Source organism: Aegilops tauschii, chromosome 6 (genome assembly GCF_002575655.3).
Source record: "Aegilops tauschii subsp. strangulata cultivar AL8/78 chromosome 6, Aet v6.0, whole genome shotgun sequence".
NCBI classification, from domain to species: Eukaryota; Viridiplantae; Streptophyta; class Magnoliopsida; order Poales; family Poaceae; genus Aegilops; species Aegilops tauschii.
Window position 1 is genome coordinate 109,020,112 of NC_053040.3, and position 19,492 is coordinate 109,039,603.

Sequence of the window (19,492 nt, forward strand, 5' to 3'; positions counted from 1 at the left end):
CGTTTGGGGCCGTATGTGGAAACCTCGGCCGGACTCCCTGCGGATGGAACCTGAATAGGTGATAAACCTGGACTAGAGACTTGAGTGTTTAGGTAGGCTGTGGCCGACACCCACGTTGGGCTTCCGCTTGAAGGTTGCCGAGTACATGTCGTGTAGCGACGGTAAGTGGTGAGAGCGTGTGTGACGAAGTACACCCCTGCAGGGTATAAAACTATTCGAATAGCCGCGTCCGCGGTAAAGGACTACTTGGTCGCTTATGCAGTTCATAGAAAAGTAAATGGATACTACTAAAAGCCTCAAGATAAGTGTGAGTACCGCGGATGGCTCTCTCGTGGGATGACGAGGGAGGATCCACGGTGGACTATTGAAATGGTGATTAGTGGACTCGTGTGCGAAAACTATTTTACAAGTGGTGTCTCGTAGGATAGCTTAGCCAAGAGTCAAAGCTGGCTTGCTGCAATAACTCCACTACCTTCTTGAGAATGAACATGTATAGTAGGATCTGTTGTAAGACTTGCTGAGTACCTTTGTACTCATGTTGCTTCAATTACTGTTTTCAGACGACAACACCGCCCCTTCCGATGGGTTCTATGTAGAACTCGACAACGACGAGTGACTTGCCACCCAGGTGGTGATCTAGGCTTGTGAAGGGCCTACGTAGATAGACAGGCTTCGTCAAGCCTTCTTTCTTTCTAGTGTTTGTACCCAGACAAGTTGCTTCCGCATGTGTTTGTATGATTGTATGACTTGAGTGTCGGGTCATGTGACCCCTATCTGTATGAACATGTTATGTAAGGCTCTCTGGAGCCCTTTAAATAAAGTACTTGGAGTTGTAGAGTTTTGTTGTGATGCCATGTTGTATTTACACATATCGAGCATATTGTGTGTATGATTGAAATGCTTGGTATGTGTGGGATCCGACAATCTAGTTGTTTATCCTTGGCAGCCTCTCTTATGGGGAAATGTAGTCTAGTGCCTCCTTGAGCCATAGTAGTCCGCTACAGCCCGGTTCACCGGAGTCCTGCTAGCCCAGCACTACTGCTCTGGACACTTGACTGGCCGGCATGTGTTTCATATCGTTCTTGTGTCTGTCCCTTCGGGGAAATGTCACGCGGTGACATCCGGAGTCCTGCCTAGCCTGCTACAGCCCGGGTTCCCGGAGTCCTGTTAGCCCAGTGCTACAGCCCGGATTCACACGCTGCTGACCGACACGTTCGATGTTGATTCATGTATGCCTGTCCCCATACGTTAGTGCCGCTTTGGGTTCACGACTAGCCATGTCGGCCCGGGTTCTCTGTCATATGGATGCTAGCGACATTGTCATATACGTGAGCCAAAAGGCGCAAACGGTCCCGGGCCATGGTAAGGCGACACCCGTGGGAGTACCGTGCGTGAGGCCGCAATGTGATATGAGGTGTTATAGGCTAGATCGGTGTGACTTAGAATCGGGGTCCTGACACGGATGCACATTCACGAGTTCACCATGTGTAATCAGTAATTAATCTAGTAGCATAGTAGGACTATACTGACAAATAAGTTGGCACCTTAAGCCACCTACGATTCTCAAACTGAACAGTCGAAACTGCATTTCTCAGTTACTGTTGGTGTGCATTTGTTAATTCCATGATGGATGCATATGTAACTTGGCGGCTTCCATGTATTATAATACATTGAAATGGTTCGAAACAAAAAAGTCAATACAATGCTCATACAATTTATTTATTTATTGAAAATAAAATCCATCTGAAAAAATAGATAATTCATGAGCTTATTATGTAAGTAGCTTTGAGATTCCATCTATACATAATTTATTTTTAATTTGTACCCCGTGTATTACCCAATTCATGACTTGTATTATTATGGTTATAACACTTTAACTCTTGTGGTGCCTTCCCAGGTGCCGCTGTCAACCATCGAGATCACCGCCGATCTCATCGGGGCTGAATTGTGCAACTACATTGGGGATTACTGTGAAAGCCCCTTCTCCTAGAAGGTTTGAGAAATCTTCCCGTTGGTTTTTGCGGCTTCCCTTCCGCGGTGATGGAGTCGAATCCGACAGATTTCGGGTAGGGGGTCCCGAGCTGGTAGTCTTGCCACGATGGTAACAGGGCACAAGAGGGCCGCAATGTTTACCCAAATTTAGTCCCTCTCGAAGATGTAAAACCTTTGTTGTATTGATTGTGGATGGGGTACAGAATGTAGATTGATCTACCTCGAGATTGTGTATAAATGAGTTGGTTTTTCTCTACGAACTACACTCTCGGTTTATATAGACACCGGGGAACCAAGAGTTACACATAGAGCGAAGGGCGGATGCACATTCACAAGTTCACCATGTGTAATCAGTAATCAATCTAGCATAGTACGACTACATTGACAAATAAGTTGGCACCTTAAGCCACCTACAATTCTCAAACTGAACAGTCGAAACTGCATTTCTTAGTTATTGTTGGTGTGCATTTGTTAATTCCATGATGGATATATATGTAAGTTGGTGGCTTCTATGTTAATCCAGTGAAGTGGTCCGAAACAAAAAAAAAGTCAATACAATGCTCAGACAATTTGCTATTTTCCTGAAAATAAAATACATTTAAAAAATAGAGAATTCATGATCTTATTATGTAAGTAGCTTTGAGATTCCATATATACACAATTCTATTTTAATTTGTACCCCATGTATTACCCATATCATGACTTGTATTGTTATGGTTATAATGCTTTAACTCTTGTGCTGCCTTCCCAAGTGCCATTGTTGGCCATCGAGATCACTGCCGATCTCGGGTTGAATTGTGCAACTACATCAGGGATTGCCGTGACAACACCTTCTCCTGGAAGGTTCGAGAGGTTTTTGGGGTTTTTGATTCTTCAACTACATCCAATTATTAGAGGTCTCCTGTTGGTTTTTGCGGCTTCCCTTTCGCGGTGACGGAGTCGAATCCGACTGATCTCGGGTAGGGGGTCGCGAGCTAGTAGCCTTAGGACGATGGTAACAGGGCACAAGGGGGACACGATGTTTACCCAGATTCAGGCCCTCTCGAAGATGTAAAACCCTACGACCTACTTTGTTTGTATTGATTGTGGATGGGGTACAGAATATAGGTTGATCCACTTTAAGATCGTGTATAAATGGGTTGCTTTTTCTCTACGGACTACACCCCTCGGTTTATATAGACACTGGAGTACCTAGGGTTACACATAGGCTGGTTACACCCGAAGATAAACGCGCCAAAGATTGCATTCATGCCTTGAAGTATGTGTCAAGTCTTCGGAAGATTTCATCTTGCACATAGGTCGGTTACATCCGAAGATAAACACGTCGAAGATTGCATTCATGCCTTGGAGTATGTTCCAAGTCTTCGGAAGATTTCATCTTGATTCCTCCATGGGGCCTGACGAATTTTGCCCACTGGTTGGTCATCTGGGGGTCCTCGACCCAACCCATGTCTCGGAGCCGACGTGGTTAACGCCCCCCTATTCAGGATACCATCATTAGCCCCTGACCCGGTCTTCAAGCCGAGGACTATCCTCATACGACTGTCGTTCATCTTAGGTCTTTGGCCTTGTAAATTGGTTCAGTCATCTTCTTTGGGTGTTTGTCTCCAAAGCGACCAAAATTGTCCGAGGAGCCCCAACTGAGCTTCCTAGGTTTTTTTTTCTTTTCGTCAGATCCGAAGACCCTTTCAATGCCTAGTTATCTTAATGACGAAGTCTTCTTGTGTCGGGATGGGGGCACTGGTTTGGCCGTGTTCTGACAACTTCGACCAAACCTGAAGTGCTACCATGCACTGCAGAGCCGAAAGATGCCTTGGGTAATCATTATGTCGTGTTAGTGCAGCTCGAGGCCATTGCTATTGGCACGTCTTGTAAATAAAGAGACCGGGCCCAGATTTTTGGCGTCATTACTAGCAAAAACCCTCGATTCACGTGCACACGTAACACATACCACATTGGGTACTTGTGAAATTTACTACCACATAGTCCACCCCTTCAACGTTTTTTCTGGCTTATAAAAGGCGCACTGTAAAATAAATCAATCTCCACGCTTTCCATCTTGCTCCTGCTTCCATTATCCTCAAGCTCCAGTGCCCAAAGAACAAAGCAAGAAACTTCGGAGCCCCTTTCCCTCTCTCGGTTCTCTAGCGTTCTGCTACTCCCATTGGAGTTGTTGGATTCCCTAAAGAAGAAAGGTGATGTGTCACAACAGCAGAAAACATTTCCCTCAGTTAAGAACCAAAATTTATCGAACTAGTAGGAGTCTACAAGCTAACAATGTAAACAACACCCGCACACAAACACAAAACAAAATGCTTGCACCCAACTTGGCAAGGGGGTTGTCAGTCCCCTTGTCTTGCCAATAAAAGCAAATAGATAATGATAATAGTAAACGACAAAAAGTAAAGGAAAATAAAAAGAGCAAAATTATGAGAGCTTTGTATTAATGGAGAATGGACCCGGGAGCCATAGGTTCACTAGTGACATCTGTCTCAAAAGCAGGTAGTGGCATGGACAAATTACTGTTGGGTAACTGGCATAATAGTGGTAATTTATAACCATGATCATTCATGGCATAATTTACTAGAGGCATTACGTTCGAGAGAATTAGAGTGTTAATCCAACTGCATATAGTACTATTACTCCACCCCAAGACCGCTATCCAGCATGCATCTCAAAGTATTAAGTTTACAAGAAACAAAGTAACGCAATAAGCAAGATGACATAATGTAGACAAGAAGAAATCTAGCAATAAGATTAAACCCTGTCGTTTTATCCTTAGTGGCAACAATACAAAGGCGTGTAGAGCTGTATTAACGAGCTGCTCACCTCGTTCGGCTTGTTATAATTAAGCTCATCATCGTTAAGCTCGTTAATATTAATGAGTTAAAACCTCTGTTCAGCTCACTTCATTATGGGCTTGTTATGCTCGCGAGTTTCATGAGTGCTCGTTAAGGTAATAAACAACACAGAAGAATCCCATGATCCCATAACAAATTCACAATAAAATAAATTAAATAAGGACGTTAAGGTAACAAAAACCATAGAAGAATCCCAGGACCCCATAAAAAAATTCAGAACGACATAAATTTAACAAGGATGTTTGGGTCCTAGCGGCTGGCTCCTGGTTGACTCTAGGGTCTCCTGACGGCTAGCTTCTAGGTCAGGAAGAAGTACCGAAGTGGACTGGGGTGCTAGGCCCCTAAGATGGGCTAACTAGCAACTCCTTTTGTTAGTGGGATAATTTGAACTAGTGGTCTCATGTCAAACCTTTTAAAATTAGCGAGCTAAACGAGTTAGCTCGTGAAACTCGTTTGCTCGCTCGTTAAGCTCGATAATCTTAACGAGCAAAAAACATTTTCCGGCTTGGTTCATTAACTAATGAGCACAAGTTGAAACGAGCCGAACTATCAAGAGCTCATTATGCTCGCGAGCTTCGAGCTTTTCGTCCAGCCCTAAAGGCGTGTCTCCTCCACGTCTCCGCCTCGGCCCCCTCATCTCCCCATTCGGTGACCTCTTCGGGGTCAGTGGAGTGGGGAATCGTCCCTTTTCAGTTTTCTTAGTTCTTGTAGGTCCTTTGTTTTCGTTATAGTTGTTTCCGTGACGAAATCGATGAGATGGTAGCGATGATGACGTATTGAAATGAGATCTCTCTGGTCTCTCCCTTACATCACGATGTTCGATCCAGCTTTATGCGATTGGTGTTGTGAGATCTATTATCTCTTTTGAGATGTAGAAGTTGATATACTTCCTCCGTTCAAATGAATAAGGCGCGCACACTTCTTAAAATTCAACTTTGACCGTAAGTTAGATCAATAGTGTATATTTTGATGACTTAAAACTAGACCATTGAAAACTTCTTTTCAATACGAATTCAACGGTATAATTTTTATCGACATATAATCCACATTTAGTTGGTCTAATTTATGATCAAAGTTAAATTTTAAAATTTGTGCACGCTTTATTCATTGCGACGGAGGGAGTATCAATTAATTAAGGGAAGCCGTTGATTGGCTTTTGGTTTCTCCAGCCCTCTTGACTCGAAATAAAAATAAATAAAAAAATAAATCCACCCAATTCTGTGGTAGGCCTTCAACGGACGCACAAAGACTCAAATAGCCTTCTCCCTTTTCACCGGTCATGACTTGTGAGCTTTGACGAGGTGGTGGATGGAATGTCCTCGCCGTCGTCCCCTAGCCGCCGGCTCGCCGGATCCCTAATCCTGCGGCCAGGCGCGGAGGGGTCTCTGATCCCGGGGCTCCCGGACGACGTCGCGGCCGTCATCCTCTGCCTGCTCACGTTCCCCGACCAGTCCCGCCTCCGCGCCACCTCCCGCGCGTGGCGGCTCCTCCTCTCCGCCGCGACGCTTCTCCCGCTCCGCCGCAGCCTCCGCCTGCCTTCCCGCCACCTCGTATGCCTTTTCCCCACCGACCCATCCCTCGCCTCCCCCATCCTGCTCGACCCCGCTGCCCCCACCGCCTGGTGGCCCCTCCCGCCGATCCCCTGCTCGCCGCAGCTATACGGCCTCGCCAATTTCGCCGCAATCGCCGTCGGGAGCCACCTCTACGTCCTCGGCGGTTCTCACTTCGACGCCCGGAGTTATCCCCTTGGCCACCCCCTACCCTCCGCCGCCGCCTACCGACTCGACCTCGCCCTCTCTCGCCACCGCTGGGAGCGTCTCCCGGACATGCACATCCCTCGCGGGAGCTTCGCCTGCGCTCCCGCGCCCGGCGGCGGGGTCGTCGTCGCCGGCGGCGGGTCCAGGCACCCGACGCTCCCCTCCTCTGGCAGCCGCACAAGCAGCACCGAGTGGTACGACGCCGCCACGCGTACCTGGCACATGGCCACGGCGATGCCCCGGGAGAGGGCCGGGTGCGTGGGATTCGTGGCGCACGGGGCAGGGGGTGTGGGAGAGGATGAATTCTGGGTGATGGGCGGGTACGACAGGTATACCACAGTGGGGGGAGTGGTGCCGAATGACCTCTACTGCCGGGACGCCATGGCGCTCGGACTGTGGAGCGGGAAGTGGAGGGAGATTGGGGATATGTGGGTGGAAGGGGAGAGACGTCGACTTGGGCCGGTGGCCGTCATCTCTGCAGAGGATGGGAAGGTTACAGATGTGTTCATGCTCGATGGAGACGATATCTTCAGGTCAGGCAATTTATCTCCGATTTGCTTGTAATTTGCCACAATATTAAGTATACACCATTCCTGTTTGTCTTGCTTCAGTTTGTAGTTTATAGTTCGTATTATTGTGTTATTGTTTCCTTAATGCGTAGTTTCAATTATCTGTAGTTAATATAGTTTGTTTTTCTAGATGGTGGTTAAGTATACATGTCTGCCTATTTCACTGTAGTGATCAAATTTACTACTCGTTAATCTCGTGTAGTTCATCAATGAAGAGTTTGGACAGATACATAGTTGTTATTGCTTCACCTTGTTCTTCTATTTGGCCACGCAATTAGTTTATTTTGGTAAGATGTACATGGGGGGGGGGGGGGGGGGGGGGGATGAAGGAACAATTAGTTCAGTTTCCTTGTGCAGTCTCTCTCTTTGTGCTGAGTATGTGATGGTTTTGATGACAGACTAGTGCTTCTTATCCATATAAAACGCAATTAACATGTTTGTAACATGAAAGAATACCTTGGTACTTCTCGCTCCCTTTTGTGCTTTCACAACTTGTTCTTAACATTGACACACATTGTCTTCTGCTCTTGCTTTATATGAGACTTAGATCACCATGTTCACACTATTTTGTTACTCGGTTTTAAGCCAACCTGAATGATGTTCTGACTCAATGTATTGGAAGGCAGCAAATATCAGCTTTGATAGGTTGTCCTCATCCTATGCTTATTAATGCCTGCTGTTCGCAACGGTAAAATATTTGCAACCTGGGGTCTTTTGACCGATAATTTAAGGGTCAAAGTTTTACTGAAATTCTTTTGGTGTGACATTGACATATCATTTTATTTGATTTTTCAACTTGTTTTTATCAACTGCTATGAGATGGTTTCCGTGCTGTAAATGTAAACAACTTAAAACTGGAACTTGCTTGAACAGGTACTAAATTTCTTCTGTAATCTACAGGTACCTATGTACCAGTGCGTTATGAATTTGGAATAGTAGCATAACATTTATGAAGATTTTACTTTTATTATTATGTCTCTAACATCTGTTAAATCTAATGGCACTTCCCTTATGCATTGTGTTCCAGTTCATTCACTAGATGACAAAATGGCAAACACCGCGAGCACTGAACTAAAAATGAATCAGATTATTTAGAACTTTGGGGAGTACCAGCCTAACTTGCACACTAAGTTTGCATTAGATGATTTTCATGTTACTCCCTCCGTCCCATAATATAAGACGTTTTTTGACACTGGACTAGTGCCAAAAAACGTCTTACATTATGGGACAGAGGGAGTAGAAGATAACATAGTCTTGTCTAGTTGTCTGTGTTAGCGCAACTCCAAACAAGGATCCCAAGGGACCCCAAGAATTCTTGGTATACTCTTATAGTCTTATTCCAATCCCCAATTGAACGTGCTTCAAAGATTTGTTCCACTTTTGGAAAGACCTTGCATTATGTCTCTAGATCTTGATTTTTCATATATAAACATGGCTAACCTATCTCCCTTGTAAAGGATTTCTCCATAATGACCACTAACAGTTGCTCCTGTAGCGGCCAGATAAGATTTAGCTGTTCTTATAACAAAGGAAGCCATATTTACAATGAAAATTTGACCAGATTCGTAGAAATTTTTATTCACAACTAAATAATAGATTATTGCCTTATTAACATCATATGTTTGATACATGGATACATTGGTGCACATTTTAGCAACTTTCTTCAATGCAGTTGTTTTTGGGGCTTGATGTGATATTTGTGGATATTCTACCGTCAAATGTTGACGCCCAGTCTGGCTAATTGGTGTTGTCATGCTGTGATAGCAATGAGAGGGATAATCATGGTAGATTGAGAGAATTGGGGGAGAGGATAATTATTACTGCTTGCACGATGAGATTAGAATGCTATTTGATCGCCTAAGTATTCAACTCTGATACGTTCTCATCACCATAATGTGATAAGACTTCCATTGAAGTTCGTGTTGTACAGGCTGTCGGGTGTCGTTCTTTGGGACCGTGCTAGACATCGCTGACGAAGTATTGTGCCTTTGTATTTTCTCCCGTTGACCCTCCTTTTCGTGTTGTTCGTCCACCAGGACCCCTCTTACAGTAATGGGTCTGGCCGTGTCAAATATAAAGAGGGCCCCTCGGGCTAGGGGCTACTTAGACCGGGGGTATAGAAGGTGGCTTCGGACAGCAAAAATGTGGCTCATTTCTGCGTGTATAGAACTGGCTGGAAGTACCGGGTAAAGCCTATGGCTCGTTAGTATCGTAGTTGACAAATCAGTTCTCAATTGAAAACTCTACAGAAATGCCAAAGGCACAACTCGAAGGTAGTGGGTGGATTTGCTCGGAAGTACCGAACCTATACTGTGGTCTACTAGAGAAGCAAGCCTAAAACTGTTCAGAAGTGCCGTGTAAAATGTTAGAGCATCTCCTACAGATGATGTAAAAGCTGGTGCCCACAATTGGTTTTAGGGCAGGAGAGAGAAGGTTTTGGGCACCAGAGAATTTTCTGCCGTAACAGTGTTGCCCTAAAAATTTGGCCGTCTTCAACTATCAAACATTTTAAAGCATGTTCAACACAATATATCCAAAACAAATAATATCAAAGTCATGCCAAATTAATCCAAAACAAATAAAACACAAATAGTACTTAATTATTACATAGCTCCACAACATCAAATTCAACACAAATTGTTCATTACACATGACATGAAACATAGAGGTAGAACTAGTGGTCTTGTTGCCCATTCCATGTCCACCACTCCTCGATGAGATCTCTTTGAAGATCTTCGTGAGTATCCGCATCTCAAATGTCATGGTAAACTTGAAGAAAGTGTCAGATGTGGCCTTCCCTTCTACGCGGATACACCGGCTTTCCGATCAATTCATAGGAGTAATCCAAATCTTTCCCACGCTCATGCTCAATGATCATGTTGTGCATGATCAGGGCGGTTGTCATAATGTGCCAAAGGATTTCTTGATCCCAAAACATAGGCGGTCCTCGCACAATAGCAAACTGGGCTCGCAAAATCCCGAATGCCCTCTCCACATCTTTCCTAGCAACTGCTTGAGCATAATGGAATTGAAGTTCTTTCTTACCTTGGGGGCTTGAAATTGGCCTCGCAAGGTTGCCCACTTCGGATATATTCCATCCGCTAGGTAGTAGCCCATGTTGTATGTGAGGCCATTTGCTTGAAACTACGCCGGTGGTGATTCCCCAAAGAGTGGTGATAGCTGGAGCACATTGATGTCGTTGCAAGATGTAGGCATCCCAAAACCATGTCTCCTGATTGGCCATGGCTTCAAGAATGATGGTGACATCCATCACATGTCTTTTGATCTGTCCATGCCATGCCACAGGGCAGTTCTTCCACTTCTAGTACTTGCGATCAATTGAGTCGACCATATTGGAAACCCACGTGCTTTTTTCATCTTCAAAAGTCTCTGAGTGTCTTGAGCATTAGGTGCTCTCAAATACTCCGGCCCAAACACTTCAACCACCGCCTTTGCAAATTGCTTCACACACTTGATGGAAGTGCTCTCTCCCATTGCCAAGTGATCATCAATAATCTGCAGGAATACCATATGCCATCATGCGCAATGCTGCAATCACCTTTTGGATAGTGCTATGTCCAAGATCTCCGATGCAATTCCTCCTTTGCTCGAAGAATCGATCATGTTGCTTCACACTGTTGGCAATGTGGAGGAACAAATCCGGAGCCATCTTGAACCGGCAGTATCGCTCTGGATACACCGGATTTGGATCAAAATAATTAACCATCGGTCTATGGTGCCCATATTGCTTTCTCTTACGGATCACCTCATGGCCGACAACAAAACCACCATGCTTTGACTGCTTATTCTTCTCCCATGTGCACCATCAAGATCAAAGCAATGTCCTCTGTCTTCATCCACCATATTCCTCTTTGGAGGAATCATCCCATGAAGAGGATTCAAACGAACTTATCCACAACAGAATACTTCCCACGAAGAGGAGATTAAGCATAGATGGCGGGAGTACTTCAAGAAGCTGTTCAATGAAGAGAATGAGAGCTCTACCATTGAACTAGACGACTCTTTTGATGATACTAGCGGGCGTTTTGTGTGGCGAATCCAGAGCTTTGAAAAGGATGAAAGGAGGCAAGGCGATGGGCCCTGATTGTATCCCCATTGAGGTGTGGAGAGGCCTCAGAGAGACGGAGACATAGTGATAGTATGGCTAACTAAGCTTTTCAACCTCATTTTTGTGTGCAAACAAGATGCTAGAAGAATGGAGGCAAAGTATATTAGTACCAATCTTCAAGAACAAGGGGGATGTTCAAAGTTGTACTACTTACCGTGGAATTAAGTTGATGAACCATACAATGAAGCTATGGCAAAGAGTCATTGAGCATCGCTTAAGAAGAATGACTAGTGTGACCAAAAATCAGTTTGGTTTCATGCTTGGGAGGTCAACCATGGAAGCCATTTTCTTGGTACGACAACTTATGGAGAGATACAGGGAGCAAAAGAAGGACCTACATATGGTGTTCATTGACTTGGAGAAGGACTATGATGAGATACTGTGGAATGTCATGTGGTGGCCTTGGAGAAACACAAAGTCTCAACAAAGTACGTTACCCTCATCAAGGACATGTACGATTGTGTGGTGACAAGTGTTAGAACAAGTGATGGCGACACCGATGACTTCCCGATTAAAATAGGACTACACCAAGGGTCAGCTTTGAGCCCTTATCTTTTTGCTTTGGTGATGGATGGATGAGGCCACAAGGGACATACAAGGAGATATCTCATGGTGTATGCTCTTTGCAGATGATGTGGTGCTAGTCGATGATAGTCGGACATGGGTTAATAGAAAGTTAGAGCTATGGAGACAAAGCTTGGAATCGAAAGGTTTTAGGCTTAGTAGAGCTAAAACAGAGTACATGAGGTGCGGTTTCGGTACTACTAGGCGCGAGGAGGAGAAGGTTAGCCTTGATGGGCAGGTGGCACCTCAGAAGGACACCTTTCGATATTTGAGGTCATTACTGCAGAAGGATGGTGATACCGATGAAGATGTGAGCCATCGAATCAAAGCCGGATGGATGAAGTGGCGCCAAGCTTCTGGCGTTCTCTGTGATAAGAGTGCCACAAAAGCTAAAAGGTAGGTTCTATAGGACGGCGATTTGATCCGCAATGTTGTATGACACTGCGTGTTGGCCGACTAAAAGGTGACATGTTCAACAGTTAGGTATAGCGGAGATGTGCATGTTGAGATGGATGTGTGGCCACACAAGGAAGGATCGGGTCCAGAATGATGATATATGGGATGAGTTGGGGTAGCACCGATTGAAGAGAAGCTTGTTCAATAGCGTCTTAGATGGTTTGGGCATATTCAGTGCAGGCCTCCAGAAGCTCCAATGCATAGTGGACTGCAAAAGCGTGCTGATAATGCAAGAGAGGTCGAGGTAGAACATTGGAGGAGTCTGTAAAGAGGGATCTGAAAGACAGCAATATCACCGGAGAACTAGCCATGGATAGGGGTGGGTGGAAGCTAGCTATCGTATTTTCCCTGTTGTATAAGGGGCTGTCTGCATATTTTCCTCACCTGTATATCTATATATGTTGGCCTATGGCCCCATGGGAATACAAGTTGCTATTTCCCTAACAACCGCAAACCCACAGATGATATCAAGAGCTTGATTGGCGTTCCCATTGGAAGTACCTTACTTGTATCTGACATTGTGTTCTCCTTGCACATTTGCAACACACAAAATTAAGCATATCTTGGATCGTTAAGAGCAAATGAAAGGACGGTGAATGCTAATAATGGAGGCTGACTGGCAAGCATCTCTTTAGAGGTTTTAAATACAAATGTGTGATCCGTTATAGTCAAATATATGGCGTCATGGTGCTTATCTATATATCTGTGTTGCATTTTTGTTGGACAGTGTTTCTTCAATATTGAGTCATGGGGTTTTCATAGCTGCTGTCCTGATCTTATTTTGGACAATCCTGTTTACATTTTGTAGACATGTTACTGATGGCAATTGCAAGTAATTTTCAGTTAAGTGGGTGCACGTTAAATCTATGATTTTGTTGACAAAGAAAGAGTTTGTTGGTCTTACTAACATATGTTGATGCGGGGCAATTAGTATACCAGAGACAAACAGTTGATTAGTTAATATTAAACAGTTAACTTTTGCATGCAAATGATACCCGACACTAGTTCTGATAATTATAGTTGCCATATGTGACAGAAAGGTCTAAATGGAATGAACAATATTTTCTGTAACCGGAGGTTAACTTGTGCATGGGCAAATACATTCTTGAATAATTTAATGTGCTTTCTTACTTTGTTATTAGGAAGTGAAAGTATCACATTGTGCCAAAAGCTTGTAAGCATATAAATTTCATGGATTAAAATATTGTAGAATATTGTTGGCTTTCCAATTGTCAAATGTGGCAACGTTTTCTTGAGGGAGATGTTGCAACAGATTTCTTGGGAGAGAAGGGTATAAAAGGTTGTTTGCCATTTGGAACTGCACCGAGTCTACCAAGCAGCGGCCTCAGGCATGCTATATACATAAAGCTGATGCATAGATCCCTCCAACTATCTGGAATGCGTGAGGTTACATACAGTTTGGATTGGTCAATGTGTTATGGCAAATGACCTGTTTTACCGAAAAAGGCTTTCGCCCCGCTTTATATTATAAAGCCAACCGCACAACAAGCATCCAACAAGGTCCAACACACACACACGCACACGCATACGGAGGTCCACAGGGACAAATAGTACACAAAAGGGTCAATGCTGAGGGCACAACACAACAAGCCCTAAACCCAAAACACACATGCCACAAACCACATAACCGCCAGGCGGTCTAGTCAGGCTCAGGTGGAGGAGGCAGCAGCGGGGGAGCCACGCGGAGCGCCATCGAGCGAAGATCGGAGAGGAGGGCGGTGATGACGTCTCGGTCCTGGGGGCGGCTAAGCGGCCGCCAAAGCTGCAGGTAACCACACAATTTGAAGATTGCGTCAGTCGCACGACGGAGGGGCACCTTCTGAATAACAAGCTTATTTCGAATGTTCCAAAGCGTCCAGGCGAGAACCCCAACGCACAGCCATCTAATATGGCGGTAGCGAGCAGGGCAGGCGTTAAGCTCGGCAAGCAGGTCGGGAAAGTTGGTATTACACCACTGTCCGCCAACCGTTTCGCGGAAGCAGACCCAAAGGAACTGGGCAGAGTGGCACGAGAAAAAGATGTGGTTAGCATCCTCAATCGTGCTACAAATGGGGCACATCCCATCACCCGGGCCATTACGCTTGAGGACTTCAACCCCAGAGGGGAGGCGTCCACGGATCCATTGCCACAGGAAGATCCTGATCTTCAGCGGGAGACGGATGTCCCAGATCAGGCTAAAAGGTTCCAGGGCCGTCGAGGGAGCAATGGCGCCGTATAGGGACTTCGTGGAGAAACGTCCAGAGGGCTTGAGGCGCCAGGACAGAACATCCCGGTCCTCCGCCACGTCCATCGGCATAAGTGCGATGTCTTGGAGGAGGGAGTCCCAGACGGCCACCTCGAGGGGGCCAAAGGGGCGCCGGAAGGCGAGACGCCCTAAGTCAATAAGGGCCGTCTCGACAGAGACCCGAGGGTCAGCCGCAATGGCAAAAAGTTCTGGGAAACGCGCCGCCAGGGGGGCGTCCTCAAGCCAGCGGTCGAACCAAAACAAGGTCGAGGCTCCGGAGCCAACTGAGATGGATGTGCTGATGCGTAGTACGGGCAGAAGCTGGATCACGGACTGCCAGAACTGGGAACCACCCGTACGTTGGCAAAAGGCAAGAGGTTGGCCATGGAGGTACTTATTACGGATGATGGAGAGCCAGAGGCCTCCCTCCCCATTGGCAATACGCCACAGCCATCGGGTCAGGAGGGCAATGTTCATGCGTCGGGAGGACAGGATCCCAAGGCCCCCCTGGTCTTTGCGTTTGCAGATGTCGGGCCAGCTCACCATATGGTACTTCTGCTTGTCGCCCTCGCCAGCCCAGAAGAACCTCGACTGGTATTTGGCCACCTCCTGATGGAGGGTCTCATGCAGGCTGTAGAAGCTCATGAGAAACCAGAGAAGGCTAGCCAGCGAGGAGTTGATTAGGATCACCCTGGCAGCCTTCGACAGCCAGCGTCCCCTCCAGGGTTCGACCCTGTGCTGCATCCTAGTCACCGTCGGGCGAAGATCCGCGACGGTGAGTCTGGAGTCACTAATGGGCACCCCCAAGTAGGTGGTGGGGAAGGTGCCCAGGCGGCAGTTAAGCCGGTCCGCAATGGACAAAGCTTCGTCCGGGGAGTAGCCGAGGACCATCACTTCGCTCTTGTCGAAGTTGATGGTGAGTCCCGACATCTGTTGGAAACACAGGAGGAGGAACTTCAGGTTGGCGATGTCGGACGCGGAGCCCTCCACCATGACAATGGTGTCGTCCGCATATTGGAGGAGGGAGACCCCTCCTCCGTCCACAAGGTGGGGGACAACGCCCCGGATATGGCCGCAGGCTTTGGCCTTATCAAGGATGACCGCAAGGGCATCGACAACCATGTTAAAGAGGAACGGGGAGAACGGGTCACCCTGGCGAACCCCACATAAGGTGGGGAAGTAAGGCCCGGTCTCGCCGTTAATGTTGACCGCCGTCCGGCCGCAGGTGACGGGTTGCATAACCTGTGTCACCCAGCGGTCGTCGAAGCCCTTCCGAAGCAATACTTCCCGAAGGAAGGGCCAGTGGACCGTGTCGTAGGCCTTCTGAAAGTCGAGCTTAAGGAACACTGCGCGGTGGTGCTTGGATCGAACTTCATGGAGGACTAAACTAGCCTACCAAAATGTTTAGCCTACCAAAACGTCTTGTATTTTGGAATGGAGGTAGTAGTACTGTATTCAGCAAATGCAATTCAAGTGGAGAGTCCAGGGGCCAAATTTGTCATAAGGGTGGGGATTTTTGTTCCTTTGATCTATGCAAATGTATTCTTTGTATCAAAAGGCTGTAGACCTTAACAAAATTTAATTCCCTGAATTGAAATGCTATTATTGTCAGAATCATGTAGAGAGTTCCGTCATCTTCTAATATATCAATCGTTCAGTTCTGACTGAATGGGCTTATCCATCTTAGTAGCAAACCACAAACCGCAAGCTGCAAACGCTCGAATAGTTTTCCATTTTTTTATAGTGCGTGTGTAAGTTCTTTTACTATTTAAGTTGTTTTCATAGTACAACGTTTGTAATCTTTCTTATCTGTAACCTACAAGCAATTCTATGTTCTCAAGTGCATGTATGCCATGTAGTACCTATTATATTGCTGTGATAGGCATGCACTCATACTTCTGAGTTCTGAATGTTGTTTGGTGCAGGTATGACTTTGCTTCAAACGGGTGGTCGAAGGAGGCTACTTTGAGGAGAAAGATCCCAGAGACCGAGTTGTGTGGCTTCGTATCATTGAACGGTGAACTGCATGTGCTTAAATCTGCCAAACTTCCTGCCGAAACCCTCCATCCTCGGAGGCAGTTAAAGAAGAGGCTGGCTTTGGAGTTTCAGGTTTATAACCCGCTGGCAAGGAAATGGAGAGTGTTCACCACATATCCCCCCGTCAGTGTGCCTATCGACTTCAGAACTGCAGCTCTTTGTACAGTTGAGTTGTAGAGCTGCTGGTGCTCGTCATCTACTGTACAGATTCAGATAACAGGGGTGCTATCGCTTGCAAATTTACATGTAAAAAATGATGATGAACTTCTAATGATGTCGGTGGATGCCGGAGACTGTTGTGCGTACTTCGCATTGTTAAACTTGTGTAACCGTTTGTATATAAATAATAATACTGAATGGTGCACTATATAAATCAGGCGCTGTGATATGTGCTGTAAGTATATCCGCATACAAAGCTTGTAAGTACATTGTTTGGTGGAATCTGCAGTATGTTTCTGGTTGTGAGTTGTGGTGTCCTAATCTTTTTGGATTTTGATAACTTCTACGTTTTTCAGATAATTGTGCAAGAGGTTTATCTCACTGAAATTTGGAACTGGGAATAGATAAAATATGATTAACAGTGTAATGACATTTTAGTTCAAAATGTTCATGTTGACTGGATTTGTTGCTGTGTAAAAAACAACGGGCGATTATGGGGTATCTTTAGAACGTGACTGAGACAAAGATTAGCGCGGATGAATATGGCGGTCCTATAGTGAAGGTTATTAGAGCATCTTCAATTTGGACCCACGTATTTTTGAACGTAGCTTTTCAGACATAGTTTGTCATCCAATGCGGTATCTTATCAGTTCGCAAACAGATCTGGATGTACGTTTGTTTGCAAACTGAAAGCAAACCAGGGATGCTTTGCGCAAGTCCGGCCATCCGTGTTTGCATGCATGATTGATGGTGAAAGGTGTGTGCGTGCATCCATGCTTTTTTTTTTGAAATGGAAGGTAGATCATGTTCTACCTTATATATTTCAAAAGGCTGAAAGGCTAAGCCTAGAAGCCAAGGTCAAAGGTCACATACAAGATGCTCAAATTATGCACCGTGGTGCAAGGCCATGAGCAGCCCTGTCAAAGGAAGGGAGATATGGAAGAAGAGGCAAAAACATATCGAAACAAAACCTAAGCTAAGCTAAGCTATGCCAACAGTGTCTGTGACCAGCATACAAGAGCATTTTTGTCTTCTGGACTTCGTGCACGGTGACTCCAAAGAGATAAAAGCTCAGCTGCATACATCCTGGTGTAAGGCAGAGACCAACGCTTACAATTGAAGATCCAGTCATTTCTGGCATGCCAAAGAGTGACCAGGGCAGCAACAATCAGAACATGTAGCTTACGTGAAGCGGGCAAGCGCAAGTGAGCATGCTGTAAGAAAGCCAATAAATCCACGGAGCTAAGAGCAACTTCAAGAAGGTCAAATCTCTCCCACAAAGCAGAGGCAGAACCACATCTCAAAGCTATATGGCTGAAAGACTCGATAGCTGGGCAGATGTCGCAGGAAGCATGCGAGGCAATAGAGGTCCACTGTTTTTTAGCCATATTGTCCCGAGTATTCAGACGATCCCAGTAGGCTAGCCATAGGAAAATTCTGTGCTTCAAAGGGATAATGGGATCCCAAACCCATTGTTGAAAGCTGCTGGTGACACCTCTGAAAGTTAGCAGGTGATGGAAGAAAGCAGTAGACATTTGCTTGGCATAAATAGACGAGACCCGTTGATCCTGGTCCGAGGGGGAGGGCTGGATACTAAGCAAGATACCCTAGAGAACATTTAACTCCCGATTAGCCGTTTGGGAAAGATTGGGGTGTAACTGGATATCCCAACCGTTGTCTGAGAACTGGGAAGCAACACTGCACCATGCATGCTTGGCAAAGGAAAACAATACTGGGAACTCGTAGCATAAACGTCCCACAGGTAGCCATTTGTCCTTCCAGAAGGAGATGAGATGCCCAGCACCCAAAGCGCAATGGGAGGCAGCAGTTACGAAAGGAATGAACTGCTTAAGCACCCAAAGCGCAATGGGAGGCAGCAGTTACGAAAGGAATGAACTGCTTAAAGTTCTTCCAGAGCGGCGTGTCCCTGTGATAGGCACTAGAGAACAGCTGCTGCTTGCAATTTTGCACTGCAAACCACTGAAAGCAAGGGATATCAGATTGTTGCAGGATCTTGGCCACAAACTTGCATAACATGGCACTGTTATGAGCAGAGAGATCTCTCACACCGAGCCCACGAGACTCATTCGGCAAAGTGACATACTCCCATGCAACTAAACATTGTCCACCCTTAACAGTAGCTCTGCCTTGCCAAAAAACACCCGCAACAAACTCTCAAGCTTAGCAATGGACTCCTTCGGCCATAGAAAACAAGTCATAAAGTAGCTAGGAATACTAGCTAGGACTGAGTTTATCAAAGTTAACCGGCCTCCAGCAAACAGAAGAGAAGCTAACCATCCAGACAGCCTCTTATCGACCCTGTGTATAACTGGCAGAAGCATACCATGTCTGATTTTATGCAAGGAGAGAGGAAGCCCTAGGTATGTGCAGGGGAACGAGGACACAGGACATCCAAAGAGAGCAGCAATCTGACTGGCAACCGTGCTGTCCATGCAAATAGGAACTAGAGTACTTTTGTGAAAATTGATATGTAAGCCCGAGAAATCCGAGAAGGCAGTTAGGATCTGCTTGATGACATTGGCTTGTTGCAGGTTGCCTTGGAAGAGCAGCAGCGTGTCATTCGCGTATTGTAACACTGGAAACATCCGATCAGATCCAAGCGGGTGAACCAGGTTTCCAGCTTCAAACTGGGCACAACAAAGCCTTTGCAGCATGTCTGCAACCAGGATGAACAAGTAAGGTGACGTGGAATCGCCTTGCCT

General features: G+C 45.9%; 1 protein-coding gene across 1 annotated transcript; it reads left to right on the forward strand.

Moving 5' to 3' along the window:
- Nucleotides 1-6,073: 6,073 nt before the first annotated feature.
- LOC109739403 (F-box/kelch-repeat protein OR23) lies at nucleotides 6,074-17,075 on the forward strand. Its single transcript, XM_020298487.4, has 2 exons — nucleotides 6,074-7,143; nucleotides 16,499-17,075. The coding sequence occupies exons 1-2, from the start codon at nucleotides 6,167-6,169 to the stop codon at nucleotides 16,785-16,787; spliced, it is 1,266 nt and encodes a 421-aa protein (XP_020154076.1). The 5' UTR covers nucleotides 6,074-6,166; the 3' UTR covers nucleotides 16,788-17,075.
- The last annotated feature ends 2,417 nt before the right edge of the window (nucleotides 17,076-19,492 follow it).

What these genes read in the sequence shown, in the direction of transcription:
- LOC109739403 (XM_020298487.4), top strand. Translation starts at nt 6,167, where the DNA reads ATGTCCTCGCCGTCGTCCCCTAGCCGCCGGCTCGCCGGATCCCTAATC. An exon ending in GATGGAGACGATATCTTCAG is followed by an intron (nt 7,144 to 16,498) that starts GTCAGGCAATTT and finishes TGTTTGGTGCAG; the next exon opens with GTATGACTTTGCTTCAAACG.